Here is a 16,503-nt window from a genome sequence, read left to right on the forward strand (position 1 = left end):
GGCTCGAGGCGGACCTCGCAATGCTGTGGGTGTCACACGTGGGGGTGGGGAGGTTGGTATTTGACCATACTTCGTCACGCTGGTCGCTGCGGGTTAAGGCAGGGAACATAGATTCAGGAGCACAAAGCTACACAAATGTAATAGATATTGCTACACTACCATCTGCTGCCCGCCACGTGCATCTGCTGTATTGAGCAGAATGAAGTGAATGTTTTGAATGCTGGCCACAGAAACGTGGGATTTCCGCCGCTGTTTCTACGGCGGCCAAAGGAAGTGAACGCTGCAAGATGAATGCCTCCTTCGGCACGGGAATTGGTGGCTCGTAGCGCCACCATGTGGCCACTTTATGACAATACATTAATTCCGCTCACGGGGGAAAATACTTGCCCCTTGAATGCCAGGGTCCGTGTCCCTTTGGTGTGTCAGGTAAGTGGTCGTGTCTGATGAGTGTCAGGTGAGTGGCGAGTGTTTAATGCATTAGGAAGCGAATAGGGAATCGAGAAGGTGAGGCGTTAATATAGGGATGGAGGGAGGTTGAGGAGGGCTGCTTGATGTACAGGGGGAAACACATTCCTGCTGAGGGAGCTGGTAGGAACGTTGGGTCAATGGCAAGGGTCAACGGCGGCGTGGTGTATTCCGCAAATATTCCCGACTGTGAGGGCGGGCACAAGCCGGCGTGAGTAGGTTAAACGTTGAGTTTTATAAGGGCACCACGGGGTGACCAGCCTCTCCCCACCCAGCCCCACCCCTCACCCAGCCCCTCTCCACCCAGCCCCACCCCTCCCATTTTTGGATTCACGACCGACGGACGGTCACAATAATCCCCTGTGGGCTGGTGTAACCAGGAGGTTCCTACCAGTATTAATTCCAGTGGAAGAGCGCAAGGATGGAGAGTGACTGAACACGAGATGGGGCACAGGGAGTAGGAGAGGCAGCGACAGGGAGAGAAGATTGGGAACGAAGAGGAGGGGACGTAGAAGGAGATGAGAGAGGCGCGATGAGGTGGGGCAAGGCCATGAATACATGTAAAGAGGACCGCGTCAGCGCACTGGCGGAGCCAGTGGGGGTGGGGTGGCACGTGCCCCCCCCCTCCCCCCAATGATCCGATCGAAATCCCTAAATTCGATCGGATCATTGGGGTTTAGTAATAAATCGGCATTTTCCGACCCCCAGTGCCACTGTGTAGCATATTATGTGCCACGGACTCTGAGATAATATGACAATAGTCTGAGTCCATAATTTGCAATACGTAACGGCAAAGCAGTTATAAGTGACTCAGAATTGTGCGCAGTTGCGTTTACAGGACACACGACTTCCCTGAAGGCATCAACACCTTCAGCGAGCGCGATGCCGATCACACAACGCGTTTCCAATTCGACCCTCGATCGATGGCTGCGCATCGCCGCACACGCGTCGAATGAAAAGCAAGGGACAAGTCCTTACTTACTAACAACTCCTCTATCATGTTTCATTGCTGGAGGGGTTGCCCCCCCCTCTACCTAAAAATCCTGGCTCCGCCATTGGCGTCAGGTACAGTATTTGAAAAGACAGATGTGCAGTAAGCACATTGGGTGGGGGGTTGGTGGGTGGGGGGTGGTTTTGGGTGGGGGGGGGGTTGGTGGGTGGGGTGGGGTTGACGGTAAGTGGGGTGGGGTGTAGGTGGAGTGGGGGGGATAGGTGGGGGGGATAGGTGGGGTGGGGGGGGATAGGTGGGGGGGGGTAGGTGGGGGGGATAAGTGGGGGGATAGGTGGGGTGGGGGGGATAGGTGGGGTGGGGGGGGATAGGTGGGGTGGGGGGGGATAGGTGGGGTAAGTGGGGTGGGTGGGCTAAGTGATGTGGGTGGGGTGGGGGGGTAGGTGGGGTAGGTGGGGGGGTAGATGGGGTGGGCGGAGTGTTTGGGGGGGGAGGAGAGGAGCGGGCGGGGGGGGGGCGTCTCCACCCCTCGTGCACCTGGGATTGATAGTTAATTAGTGACGTCACCAATTAAAAGGCGGCACGTGACCCGATCCCCAACAATTCGAAGATGGCGATGAGCCCCAGAGGAGTGAGTGGTCGGCTTGGGACCGAAGTCGTTACTTTGCGTGTACAATATTAATCATGTTCAGCGGTAACTTTACGTTTAAACGTTATATGTGTATTATTCATCATACACATTTGTCGATTTCGCCGCTCGTAGCTGTATAAGTCTCTGTTTGTTAGAGTTGTTGGTGATGTGCTGTTTGTGGAATGTTGCCATTGTGGTAACCGCTTTTAATAGTCGTTAACTCTTTCGGTAAGTATAAACTTGAGTACGATGGTCGTATGTTCCGGATAATAAGACGCACCTTTTCCCTGCTTTGTGATTTAAAGCAAACGTTGGGGGGGGGGGGGGGTGCGTCTTACATTCCGGTGTGAGTTAAACAGATCTTGTTAAACTTTATTGACACGGAGCGTCTTATAATCCGGACGATAGGAAGCGATGTAATGTTAACGACCCCCCCGCCCTCCCCAGAGAGGTGATGTAGAAACCAGATTCCGATTTGTAGACCTACGAATTCGTTCAAATTGGTTCACCTTCGACTTGGTAAAGGTAGATAATCATGATTGCAATGCGATTGCCTGTGATCGAATGATTTCGGCATGAGTGGTTCTCGAAAGCCAAGCAAGGGGTAAAAAAAACCCACCCTGAGCCTGGAAAAAAGCCACTGAATTAAGACTTAACGTAACTCTACCCCAGACTGGAACAACAACAACAAAAGATCGAGGCACGGACACTCGCTGATGCTTTCCCGGGTAAACAATCGACATTAAATATCTATATACTGTAACTAGAGTGCTTGGATGCAATAGGCAGGGCCGGATTAAGGTTCTTACTGGTAGGAACCTCCTGGTTACACCAGCCCACAGGGGATTATTGTGTCCGTCCGTCGTGCAGGGAGGGGCTGGGTGGGGCTGGGTGGGGAGGGGCTGGGTGGGGAGGGTGGGGAGGGGCTGGGTGAGGAGGGTGGGGAGGGGCTGGGTGGGGAGGATGTGGAGGGGCTGGGTGTGGAGGGGCTGGGTGTGGAGGGGCTGGGTGTGGAGGGGCTGGGTGTGGAGGGGCTGGGTGGGGAGGGGCTGGGTGGGGAGGGGCTGGGTGGGGAGGGTGGGGGGGGCTGGTCACCCCGTGGTGCCCTTATAAAACTCAACGTTTAACCTACTCACGCCGGCTTGTGCTCGCCCTCACAGTCGGGCATATTTTTGGAATACACCACGCCGCCGTTGACCCTGGCCATTGACCGAGAAACCCAACGTTTCTTACCAGCTCCCTCCGCAGGAATGTGTTGTATCCCCTTAGGCACTTATGTTTCGTAGGTCTTCCGTGATAAGTTTATAACAGTTGCCGCTGCTGCTGCTGCCAATGTTACTGACTACTCTCACCGTTGATCACTCGCTAAAGCTGATTTAAAAAAAGTAATAAAAAAGACTTTTTTAAAAACACGCTTTAATGAAATGTACCGTACTGGTAATGGAAGAACTCCACGACTCCAGGAAGTGGCCCCGAAGCTTGCCATAACGTAAGGGGCCGTGGTGATTTACAGCCAACGTTAGTTGAGCGTGGACAATTAGACCCAAGCCGAAACATAACATATAAAAATGATGGTTTTAAAATATGTTTTGGATTTGTTTTATGATAGAATATAGCAGAGGTGGGACAAAGTCATTGTTATGCAAGTCCAAGTCGAGTCGCAAGTCATCAAATTCATGACTCGAGTCTGACTCGAGTCCAAGTCACATGACTCGAGTCCACATCTCATAGGTGGGACAAAGTCATTGTTATGCAAGTCCAAGTCGAGTCGCAAGTCATCAAATTCATGACTCGAGTCTGACTCGAGTCCAAGTCACATGACTCGAGTCCACACCTCTGGAATATAGTATTGTCATCCGTATGACATAAGTATACCAAGTTTACAGTCGATACCACATTGGGAAGTGGGTTAAAATTGAGTTGCAAGATTTGAGGACACGACAACAACAACAGAGTGAGTTAATAGAAAGCGTGTAAAAATCAACCATAGGACGACCACAACAACGCTTGTCTTCCCTTGCGCTGGCGCTACTGTGTTGAGAATGAGATGGTGCCAAAAACGCCATTGTAAGATGTTACTGCTAATTTTGCAATGAAAACATCTCGATAAGTTCATCTCCGGCGTGAATTTCTCTCGCCCTTATGAAAAAAAAAACGATTGACATTACTGCCTCTTTTAATATATATACTCTGCCGATCCTTGATATGTACATTTATTTATTCAAGAATATATCTTGCAAAAAAATGTATCATACAAACAACATAAAACATGGTCACAATTATGTTTTATTCCTGGGCCTTTCAGTTTTCGTTGGCTCCAGACGCGGTGCCTACCGTGCCTATTGGATGATACGGCCCTGGCTAGAGGCAGCTCTGGGGCTACGTGGTGGGCAGCCCAGAGCAATGCAGCCAACGCATCCCATTGGTGTGTTGGCTGTACTGTCCTCCCAGGTCTATGGTCCCTGCCTTCACCAACCGGTACGGACCAGCGTGGTTAGAATACAGGATTGACCCCCCTCCCCCCAGACCTCGCACGGCCTGTGGAGACCCCCCTCATCCAGCAGTGGATTGACAACAGGGCCTGGGCGTTGTTGCCTGCGCCTAATCCGTGCTGTTGTTCCCTACACACAGCTCGTGCCTGCTTGGCAATGGACCCCTTGGCCTCTGGCCTGGAAACTGGCCCAGTGGCCCGGAGACATCACCACCCTTCTGGAAGGAGAGGTAACACGAACCGGGGCAGCGCACGCGGTGTGTGTGGTAGTGCAGCGGTTAGCGCACTGTGCTACGAACCCAGGAATCCCGAGTTCGATTCCCGCTTAATGCCACCTTCAGCGATGAATAACCGAACCTGTCCTGAGCTTTCCCCAAGGTCGATTCAGCCTTAAATGCCAACAATCCTGGGTGCCAATGTATGCTGTACGAGGATATTTGTGATGTGGGCTGGTACAACGGTTAACGCACTTCGTTACAAACCCAGCGACCCTGTAGCTAGGTCCGATTCAGTGACAGGTTACATCTGTGGCGAGTGATTTAGATGAACCTGTCTTGTGTCTCATCTAGGTCGACTCCGCTTTAAATGATTACCGGTGACAAAAAGGCAGCTGGGCATGGTGCTGGCAACAGTCCGTTATCGGCTGCACCAGGGGGATGGGGGGGGATCTTTGCTTTTGTGTGCTTATGTTGATGGTCGGTTGCAATAAGGTGGCCGGTTGCGGTGGTGGTTTGGCAGTTGTCATATGGTGGCAGTGACGATACTGTTTAAATAACCAACGTTTTTGGGTTGGATCGCGCTATTTATAAATGTGTCGTAAACCTCCACCACCCGACACGGCCAATCAGCAAAAAAGTGTCACGTTGACAAGACAAATAGTTCACTACTTTAGCCCACCGGTGTGTTGAAGAGTGAAACCACAACATTTACAAAAAATTTTAGTACGACGATACTGTTGTTGGTATTTGGTGGTTGCGGGTGTATTTCTGTGGATGCAGTGCTGTCACTGTGTCGCTGGTTGTGGTTGATGTTGCCTGTGGTGGTGTGTGTGTGATGGTGACATTATATAAGGGGACTCCATGTAGACTTTGGCTGTGTTCTAGTGGTGGCTGTCCATGAGGGGTTGAGTATCGTGTCAGTGTTTGCCCAGGAATTCTGTCCGTACATAGCGGCTGGCCTTCTGGCGAGGGCGGCCGTTTCAAGAAGACTTCCGGCGAGCGGGCGGGGGGGGGCGGGGACCGCTGTATTCATAGAGGAGATGTATCCTGACGTGGCCTCTCTCAAGGGTCGGAAAACCTGCGGCTCCGGAGCCGCGTGTGCCTCTTATAGGACTGCATTGCGGTTCTTTAAATATTGAAGGGTTTTTTTTGTTACTGAATTGTAACAAAAATTACTTTTATTGTTATTTTGGTTGCCGACCCCTTACCATGGGAGGTCCAGTTTACCATGGGAGTCCAGTTTACCATGGTTAGGAGTCTGCAACCTGCTACTCCGGAGCAGCATGCGGCTCATTATTTATTAAAGACCACCATCTGGTATTCACGTGGCATTGCGGCTCTTGGAATATTAAGTGTTTTACCAAATTCGAAAAAATGGCTACGCCTGTTATTTTGGGTGCTGACCTCTGTCCTAGCTGTAGCACATTTGCCAATTGCAGCAGAGGTTCAACGGTTCGAATCCAGCGGCCCCCCTGACGAATACTGCTGCTGTAATAATCGTAACAATGCGTGCCTAAACGTTAAAAGATCCCGGGACATCATTCGCGAGAGTAGTTCATTGTGTGCCGACGTCGCGGTCCAATTTTTGCGAAGGTTGAACATTTTCCCGCAAATTTCTCAATTATAATTATTCATAGCAAGTATCTTCTCCCCAAATGGAGGACCACAGAGCTTGGGCAATTGTTGGTGCCGCTTTCTGCCTGCCTCACAGCTTTGTCTTTGTTTTTCCTGCCCTAACGAGCTAAATGGCCTTTTATTCAAAGTGGTTATAGTGGTATATTTGCGGATGTTGTTGTTGTTGTTATTGTGACCAGGTTGGCCCCTGTACACGCGAGGTTGCGGTCCAGGTGTCCCCGCGCCGTGACTCCTCCGTTCAGTGCGACCTGGAGGGCTCCATCCACGTCCGCCCAGATCTGAGGCCACGTCCACTTCTTGGCCAGAGGCCAGAGGTGGGACAAAGTCATTGTTATGCAAGTCCAAGTCGAGTCGCAAGTCATCAAATTCATGACTCGAGTCTGACTCGAGTCCAAGTCACATGACTCGAGTCCACATCTCATAGGTGGGACAAAGTCATTGTTATGCAAGTCCAAGTCGAGTCGCAAGTCATCAAATTCATGACTCGAGTCTGACTCGAGTCCAAGTCACATGACTCGAGTCCACATCTCATAGGTGGGACAAAGTCATTGTTATGCAAGTCCAAGTCGAGTCGCAAGTCATCAAATTCATGACTCGAGTCTGACTCGAGTCCAAGTCACATGACTCGAGTCCACATCTCATAGGTGGGACAAAGTCATTGTTATGCAAGTCCAAGTCGAGTCGCAAGTCATCAAATTCATGACTCGAGTCTGACTCGAGTCCAAGTCACATGACTCGAGTCCACATCTCATAGGTGGGACAAAGTCATTGTTATGCAAGTCCAAGTCGAGTCGCAAGTCATCAAATTCATGACTCGAGTCTGACTCGAGTCCAAGTCACATGACTCGAGTCCACATCTCATAGGTGGGACAAAGTCATTGTTATGCAAGTCCAAGTCGAGTCGCAAGTCATCAAATTCATGACTCGAGTCTGACTCGAGTCCAAGTCACATGACTCGAGTCCACATCTCATACGTGGGACAAAGTCATTGTTATGCAAGTCCAAGTCGAGTCGCAAGTCATCAAATTGATGACTCGAGTCTGACTCGAGTCCAAGTCACATGACTCGAGTCCACACCTCTGCCAGAGGCCGCAAGCCCAGAAGGGCCAGTTGGTGCGTGCGACCTCACGCGTGTGCGCCCTCGTGTGTGACTGACAAACCGTGTCGGCATCATCACCTTAACCTCACATTAGACTAGTTGTCAAATTTTCAAGTTTATTTAGTTTAACCAGGTGAGAATTGACAAGACCAGGATAGCGTCTCATTTGCACAAGTACAGCAGGTGAAGCAAATTAAAATCGGCGCAAAAAACAACTGTATCGTCAGATGAGATATCGGAAATATTGCACAAAAAATAAATCTGTGCTGAATAATGCATTCCCTATCGCGCAAGTTGGCACAGGCAAATTGTTCAAAAATCACAAACATTCAATATAGGGTGACTATTTTGCTAATATGTAAATGGGAAAGGTTATATGAAGTCAAATGCCATTGCAAGTGCAGTTATAAAGAATTGACCAAATAAAATTGTGGTTTAGATGGACACTTTTGTTTATATGCCTATATTTCTATTTGGGTTGTGCTTCAGATTTTCGGATTCGATTCGAAAATCTGACCTTGCTATGAAATTGGGGATTGCTTTTAGGGGAATACATTTTTTCTAAATAAATGTGCAGTAAAATGTTGCTTATGCTTGCATCCTGTTATTATAAAGCAATCACTTTTATTTGGACAATTTTCTTTCTTTCCATACAGGGGAAGGCCTCTTCACCATGTGGAATCGGCGCAATATGCTCCTATGTACCCTTGCGCCATCCGCAAAACGTCATCGCCACGGAAGGGGTTACCAGAACCAACAGTTCCCAGCCAGCAGGAAGTGACGACATCACCAAAGCCCAGGATCAAGGAAGTGATGTCGTCAAAGCCCAACAAGCAGGAAGTGACCCGGCCAATGCAGAAAGTGGGGGGGAAGTTGAAAGCGACCATGTGACCGAAGGGCAGGAGAAAAGGAACTACCCGTCGTTTCAGGTATGTGGGTCATAATCAGATGTTTGCGATCCTGGAGCCTTTCCGCGTGGTTCCAGGAACCCTGCATGCTGTATGTTCCTTCCTAGCCAAGGTTGTTTCCCATGCCGTGATAATTTTTCTTGTGTCGGTCACCCAGGTTGAAATGTTTGCTGTCTTTTGGGCAAGCCCTTTGGGATTGGCTTATGTTTTGTCAATCAAGGGTTGAGGTTTTCCCAGTGTGCACGGGTCGGCCTGGCATCTTGGCGGGAGAGCAAGCGGCTTGCAATCGGAAGGTTGCGAGTTGAATGCCTGCTTTTAGGGGCTTGGCTCGTACCACTTTGTGGGAAAGTCAACGGTAATCGTCGTTTTGATAGACTCGCCCCTTTCCCTGGAACGTGTACATTTCCACCACTGGCTCAGGGCTGTAAGCAGGAGGTGAGCACCTCCTCGATGCTGATTTAAACAGGAAATCACTCTTGAAATGAGTGAATCAAGTTGAGATTTCCCCCATTGTGTTGGCGAGCATGGCTGATGGACTGGGCTCATAATTCTCCCACGTCTGTGCGTGTGTGTGCGCGTGTGATTTTAGTTTCTGGAACAGAAGTACGGTTATTTCCACTGCCGGGAATGTGGCACACGATGGGAAAGTGCCTTCACCTGGTGCGTGTCCGGCACCTTCAAGGTAAGCAGCAGGCGCACGAGTAAAGCTACCAAGCATCCCGGTTTGGCTGGGACAGTCATGGTTTCAGAATGGTTCCTTCAAAGTTCTGATGCATTTGTGGAAATGCATTTTTATTATCCCTAGTTTCAAATGTTCTGGCTTTATAAAATATATTCTTTGGGTCTTTCGGTAAAGCCACGTAGATAGAAAAAATAATAAAAAGATCACGTTTTGATCACAATACAAGCAATCGTCATCGGGTGAACAAATAGCGAGAGAGCTGGTGAGGCAGGATGTTATAAAGGTTTGAGATGGGTGTAAGCCCAAGGGTCATAAGCGAAGTGGGTGGGGCTAGTGATGAAATTTGCATCGGAGAGCTGAGCTACCTCCACGACGAGGCTGCGGAGGTGGCCCTTGTATTATGAGAGATTAGCATGTCAATCTAAGATCGTAGAGCCACCGCCACATGAAGGAAAACGAGCAACGGTGGCTGTGTTAGTGAGACATTAACCTGTTAATGTAACACCAGAGAGTCGAAAATAACTACTGAACATCACAGCCAGTTATGACTTAACCTGTTGAATAACGTCCTTCCAATGATTTCTCAGTTTGTACCCATATTCTTGGTTGAAATTGTGTCTCTTATATATCTGGATGGCTTCATTAACAAATCTTTGCTGATAGCCAGTGGGCTTGTAGAGTACCTTCGTCTTGGAAAAATCTATTTCGTATGAGCCCACAGCATTAAAACAATGCTCGGCCACGGCTGAGGTATTGGACCTACCGTGTTTCAAATCTGCCTTATGTTCACGAACACAGTCCGAGACATGTCGCTTAGTTTCCCCAATGTAACTACTGCCACAGACACAGCTTAGTTTGTAGACACCGGGGTATTGCTTGTCAGGGATCACATCCTTCACAGATGGGATCAGATCACGAATTTTATGTCCTGTGTTGAATCGAACCTGGATCTTTTGTTTGCTCATGATTTTGGAAATCTTTTTGGTGACCCCTGCTATGTATGGCAAGGTGATGGTTTTGATTGGTTCCTCAGCTGGTTCTTTCCCAACGGTTAGGGTGATAGTTTTATGGATTGTGTAGTCTGAATATCCATTCGTCTTGAGGGCTAGGTCTACGTGTTCCAGTTCACTGGCTTAGGTGGTTATGGTCAGAAATACATTGAGCTCTATGGTGTAGAGTTTTGATGAGGGAATTCTTCTGGGATGGATGGTGGTGGGAGTCAAGTTTTAGGTAGGCATCCATATGGGTGGCTTTCCTATAGACAGTGTCCAAGAATGGTAACTTGCCATCCTTTTCCACATCCATGGTGAATTTGATAGCTGGGTGTATGGAATTGATGTGTTTTGAAGAATTGGTCCAGAGCTGGTAGGCCATGTGGCCAGATGACGATCGTGTCATCTACTTACCTCTTCCAAAAGGAAGGACGTAGGTTGGATGCTTGGATGGCATCTGTCTCAAAATTTTCCATGAAAACATTGGCTTCAAATGGAGATAAGGGATAACCAATTGGGGTACCTTCAACTTGTTTGTGGAATGTTCCATTCCAGGTGAAGGCAGTGTCTAACCAGGGCCAGTACATCAGCATTCGGTCCTTGTTGGACCAAATCTTCAACGATTGCAATGGTGTCTGGAACAGGAACTTTGGTAAATAAAGAGACTACATCGAAACTGACAAGCAAATCACCTGGAGATAGTGAGATGTCCTTAATTAACCATATCAAGTGAGTTGAGTTTAGTACAGCTGAGATTGTCTTACCAGTGAATTGTTGTAAGGTCTCAAGACAGATATCGGGCCAGTTTGTGGGTGGGTGAGTTAATGGTGGAGACGATAGTCCGAAGGGATTTTTGGTAAGCCGTAAAATCTGGGTGGCCTCGCAGCAGAGGGTTTTAAGGAAAGCCGCTTGGTTGGTTCGATTCAAGATGTCGAATCGGTGATGATAATGTTGGTTTTCTTAACCAGGCGGTTGGTGGGATCTCGATTGATTTTGGTATAGCTACCATCATTAAGTAGGTCCTGAATTTTGTTGTTGTATGTGGTTTTGTCCATGATGACAGTAGCATTTCCCTTGTCGGCTGAGACGATGACTGTCATCTCTTTTTTAGTTGAGGAAGCTCAATAATATAGGGAAAGGGGCGGAGCTACCTGAGTAGTGGGTGGGGTTGGCAGAAGGGTAGGTGGGGCCTGTGGGTAGTTGGTGAGTCCAATATCAGATGGTGAGTCTACTCACTGGGTGAGGATAACGGTTGAGTGGACGTATGGCTATCGAAAGTGGTTGAGGCTAGGAGAGGGAGTTGTGACGGATGCTACTGGGCAGTTGAAGGCAGTCAATCTCCAATAACAATGGAGGGCAGAGGAGCGATGCTCATAATAACGAGCAGGCAGCTAAAATGCAGCAAGTTGGCACAGTAGGGGGTACAGTTAGTGCATCTGCCAGTCATCTCAGTCAGCCAACCCATGGCACCTGGGTCTATCCCGTCGGCGAACTTTCGACACTACACGTGGCCTCAAAGCGCACCAGGCCTGACACGGGCGCCGTGGTGACGTCACCGTCACTTAATAGCGAATGGCGAGTATTGGTAGCTGCCAGCTCACCACGTGTCCTCTTTGAGCCTCCCAGAAATTGGTAACTTGTGTATTAGCGTGTTTGTGAGAAGCTTGTGGTGGTGGCACCTTTGTGGTGGCAGTGTGGGCATTAATCTGTGCGAGGGAAACGAAGGTGTTCTGGTACATTGGATTTGCTGGACCCTCCACACCCCCATGTATGTGCTGCTCTACATGCCTTAATAGACGCTCAATAATGTCACTTGCCCCAAGTATCTAGAAAATGCCTTCTGGTTCAATGAAGGACCTTTGTATTTTGTAATTGATAATATTGATATACACTAGGGATGTGCTAATGATTTTCGTATTGATTAAAATAATAACAATCGGGCCGAGATGCACGATTTCTCATGATCCCAAAAATATTTTAACTCGAACCACAAAATGAAAGTGGTGTCACGAACACTACTTCACATCCGTGCTTTTTGCTCCAAAGGTGGTGTCACGTGACATCGGGTGACGTCACTCTTGTTAGCATGTGGACTCAGGTGCCACTCTCTCTGTATGTTCAACTTCTTTCGCACCGTACGTAGCCAACCGTGCTAATCGGAGGTGCAGAGAAAGGACAACAAACTAAACACAAAAAGCAGTTCTGAAGAAAATAATATCAGTCGAAAGTTTCAGTTTTCTTAGATCACACCCTCTCAATTTGTTATTTCTGGTGTAAAATTCAACTTCTGAAAATTACATTTCTAATTTGTTCACATTTAAAGGTTGTTTCGGATCGCCCTCTTTCATCTGCTTCTGTGTCTATGCCCCTATATAATATTACTCGGTGTATTTACTGTAATGCATTTTTCAACTTTAACGAGCAATGAGTAGATATTAACAGATTGTCTGTAAACTTGCGGTGGCTTCAGTTTTAACAGCAAATGGATACAGCCAGGTGACGTGACCTTGAAAAATAACAAACTTGAATTTTCAGTACATTCCTAATGTAGGCTGTAAATTATCTTAAAACTGAAAAACTTTTCGAAATTATCGTAGAAAACCTGAATTTTCAATCTGAAACGCATCCCAGATATATACACAGAAGGACTTGAAGGAGAATAACGCGGTCTGGAGGAAAGCACGAATGGAAGACGTTTTTCCAGCCTCATAATTTGCTGTTACGTGACAACTGATGGAAGAGTGGGGGTGGGGGGGGGAAAGAGATTGTATACTTGTACGGTGGTACATGTTAAACTGCGAAAAAATATTTGTCGAAAAACTATGCCAAACTTTTAAAACAATTTTGTCCTTGGCCAAAGGAAAAGCACTTTTTTTGTGCAGAGTGCATTCGCAGTGGCAAATTGGGGGAAATGTTGGCGTTCACATTTGATGGGTACGATCAGTGGTCGAAATATGCAGCTATACGACAGTACCGCCATACCGGCTGCATCTCAAAACAACAATCATGTAAACCAGCACTTCAGAATGGTTGCTGTGCCCATGCTATGATGTTTCTGCAGCAGAGGGGGAACTGAAAAGGACATCAGCTGCAGGAAGAATATTTCATACGGGGAACTTTCGATTTCCATATCGACCACTGGTCACCTAGTTACAATGATATGGGCAATGCCTGTGATTTATTACAAACATAGCAGATGATGCCACTCCTCTTTTTCACCAGGTTTACTTCAAGCAGCTTTGTCGGAAGTGTCAGAAGTCCTTCAATCCTTACCGCGTGGAGGACATAGTGTGTTCGGTGAGACACCGAATGCGTGCAAGAATGAAATGGCATGCACGTGTGCGTGCGTGCGCACGTGACTGGGGAGTGGTAGTGTAGCGGTTAGCACGCTGTGCTACAAACCTGGCGACCCGAGTTCGATTCCCGCTCGCAGCCAACACCAGTGATAGCAATTATCTGAACTGTTCCTGGGCCTCCCAATAGGTCGACTCGGCCTCAAATGAGTACCTTGTGCAACGTGTAAACATCGCCACTGGGGAGACAAAGGTGGCCAGGTGTGGTGCTGGCCACCCATCCCCTCGTAGCGTGCTAGCCTTAATTGGTGTCCTTGAACAGCACTTGGTCCAAAAGTCTGTGCAAAGTCTTTGCACGTGACTGTGTGCGTGGGTGTGGGAGCGGTGGCGTAGTGGTTTGTGCACTGCTAAGAACCCTGTGCCCTGAGTTACATTCCCGGGCCAATGGCAATTACTTTAACTGGTCCTGGGCCTCTCCTAGTTTGTGTGACTGGTGTGCTGTGTAAGCATCAGCACCGAGGAGACAAAAGATGGCTAAGCGTGATGCTGGTCACACCACCACCCATTTGTGCAGCGTGCCGGCCTTCATAGCTGTCTCTTAACAGCACTTGTGCCCCAGCGGTCTATAGCTGTAAGGGGAATGTGTTTTTCGTGTGTACCCTGTGCTATGCACATCCCATGTGAGTCCACCCTTGAGTGTGCATCTGTAGTATCCATGTCCTCCGCGAGGATGCATAGCTTGACCTGGGCTCTGTCACCACTGCAAATAAACAGTGGAAAACCACCCGTACCATGATGAGCTGTACCACGAGCGTGGCTCGTATGTGCCAGTGGAAAGGGAAGGAGGGGGAGGGGGGCGGTGGCGGCGTGCTATGAGTTGCCCTGTTTGTATATCCCCTGCACTCGCGTGTATTTTGTGCATGTGTCCCCTATCCCCCCCGTGCAGCGGTGTTCGCGCCCCGTGTGCGTGTGCTCGTCCGTGCAAGGCCGCTCGTTCCCGCGAGCCCCGCGTCGCCCTCACCGCCAGGACCTGTGCTCGCGCTGCCGCGGGCGGCCGCTATCCTGCGTGCGCACATTCAGCTTCAAGTACATCCTGTGATAGCCCGCTCACCCGCGCATGCGAGCGTGCGTGCCGTACCAGGTGCGCCGCTGCATTGCGCAAAGGCTCGCGTACATCGCAACGCTCGACACAGTGCCACGACATGTCTACGTACGAATACACAATTCGCCAAACCGCGCCGATCAACATGGAGTATGGTCAAGTGATCCTCGTTGTTGTGTGTCTGCTGTGCCCTGCGTATGTGAACGCCGCGGTCATTGTTCTACGCATGCCACCGTGTACTCTGCCATGTACACAGGAGCACGTATCATGCAACACATGTACACCACCAGCACCCTAATTAGTGTCCTACACATGTATGTTGTGCACACAAGCATGTACACGACATTACGTATAAGAAAATGCATTGTCATGCACTACCACGCCCTGTCCTACACGTGGTAACGTGTATATATCCACAAACCCACACTAAACCAGGCCGAGTGCAACTCAAGCGACATACGACTACCACTACCTGACTGCGTGCCTTGTCCTGTACGTCGTTCAATTTGCACTTCGACGTGCACATGGGACCATATGTATGACAACGTGCGACATGCACACACCCCCATCCACACACGGCACTTCTTATAACAGCGTAGTCTGCAGCGTGTAGGGGCACAGCATGTTAATGAAGCACGTCGGAGACACAACCCCTTCACCAACCCACACTGACTAGTGTGGCAAAATACGGTCCAATGACCCCCATGACTGCATTGTATTCATAACAGGCTGTAAATTAAGCTTCGACTTGGATTGTATTCTGTAATCACGCATGCACACTACACCAGTGATTCTCAACCTTTTTGGTATGTCAGCCCCCCCACCCCCCCAAATTTAAAACCACTGATTCCCTGCGCCCCCCACCCCCCTTCCCTAGGTTCCTAAAGTCAGAAATCGCGTGTCCTCCCCTCTAGTCAACACGGTGCTAGGAATGTTAGTGAAGTGTTTGTTTCAAGGTGTGTAATGGTATATTTTGTCGCCACGATTCGACGCTGACATTCCCATTGCACGTTCAAACCTTCCCCTGCATCGTGTCCATCATGCCGCAGCAAAGGCAACTCGCGGGTGGCTAAGAACCCCGCTGCACTACATCTTGTTATCTTGTGTCGCCACATTGTGCACAACAAATAAGACACGCGAGTGGGTCGGTGGGACGGGGGTCGTGGATATTTCGCGGGACTGGTGGTCAGGTCTCCACAGTAAGCCCCCTCGTGTGAGTTCGTAAACGCACTCCGCTTCTTGTGGTTGTCTGCCACTGTTTTTGAAACCCAGAAGCGCCTGCACTGAAAATGGATCGATGAGATTTCAATAAATGTAATGAAGCACGCCCCCATGCCTGTGTGCCTGTCTAGTCCGATAGTGTGTCTCCAGTGTGCTTGTTTGTAAATCACAGCATCGTTCTCTACTTTATAAGAAGCACTTTTCTCCGCCCCTGTATTTTTAAATCTTTTATATTAAGTTCACTTCCTTGCTTGCTTGCGCGCTTACGACCGTGCAAATCTTTAGGTCGTTTTTTAACCCACTTCCCATGATCCAATCGAGCTGACATTTTGCACACACTCGTTGTGCGTGAGAATTTATTTTCGTGAAATTTTTTTTCCATAACTTTACACTTTCTAGGAAAAAAATATATATTTAATTACCAATTGCTTAATGGTGGCAGGCAATCATCTGACCCATAGGTGGCAGCCATCTCAAGCCAGAGGACGAGAGGACTCTAGCCGCCACGCATATAAAGGATTTATAGTGAAAAACTTTGTTTTTACGGGTTAAATTTTTAAGCTATAGTTGGGGGGGTTGTGTGGGGGGTCTTATAATCCGGTAGCTGTGGGTAGCCAGAATTTATTAACTTAATTGACACGGAGCAAAAGTTTGGAGCGCGGCTTTTAATGCGGTGAATATGGTGATAAAACCTTGCATTTACAACGTGAATGTGAGTAGCCCAAAAGGAATTTCCACGCTATGTATTTAAAAGCCAATCGTCAGTGTTGGCACGCAGCCTTGTTAATTCGGACATGTATGTATGAACGTTGAACTT

The 16,503-nt window shown here is 48.6% G+C and overlaps 1 protein-coding gene across 1 annotated transcript; it reads left to right on the forward strand.

Moving 5' to 3' along the window:
* The first annotated feature begins 997 nt into the window (after window positions 1-997).
* Window positions 998-15,016, forward strand: LOC144932334 (zygote arrest protein 1-like). Its single transcript, XM_078856274.1, has 7 exons — window positions 998-1,060; window positions 4,677-4,766; window positions 6,569-6,703; window positions 8,145-8,417; window positions 8,986-9,078; window positions 13,293-13,367; window positions 14,310-15,016. The coding sequence occupies exons 1-7, from the start codon at window positions 998-1,000 to the stop codon at window positions 14,460-14,462; spliced, it is 882 nt and encodes a 293-aa protein (XP_078712400.1). The 3' UTR covers window positions 14,463-15,016.
* The last annotated feature ends 1,487 nt before the right edge of the window (window positions 15,017-16,503 follow it).

The sequence above is a fragment of the Lampetra fluviatilis genome, chromosome 5 (genome assembly GCF_964198595.1).
Source record: "Lampetra fluviatilis chromosome 5, kcLamFluv1.1, whole genome shotgun sequence".
NCBI lineage: Eukaryota > Metazoa > Chordata > Hyperoartia > Petromyzontiformes > Petromyzontidae > Lampetra > Lampetra fluviatilis.

What these genes read in the sequence shown, in the direction of transcription:
- LOC144932334 (XM_078856274.1), top strand. Translation starts at nt 998, where the DNA reads ATGAGGTGGGGCAAGGCCATGAATACATGTAAAGAGGACCGCGTCAGC. An exon ending in GGAACTACCCGTCGTTTCAG is followed by an intron (nt 8,418 to 8,985) that starts GTATGTGGGTCA and finishes GTGTGATTTTAG; the next exon opens with TTTCTGGAACAGAAGTACGG. An exon ending in GCGTGTCCGGCACCTTCAAG is followed by an intron (nt 9,079 to 13,292) that starts GTAAGCAGCAGG and finishes CTTTTTCACCAG; the next exon opens with GTTTACTTCAAGCAGCTTTG.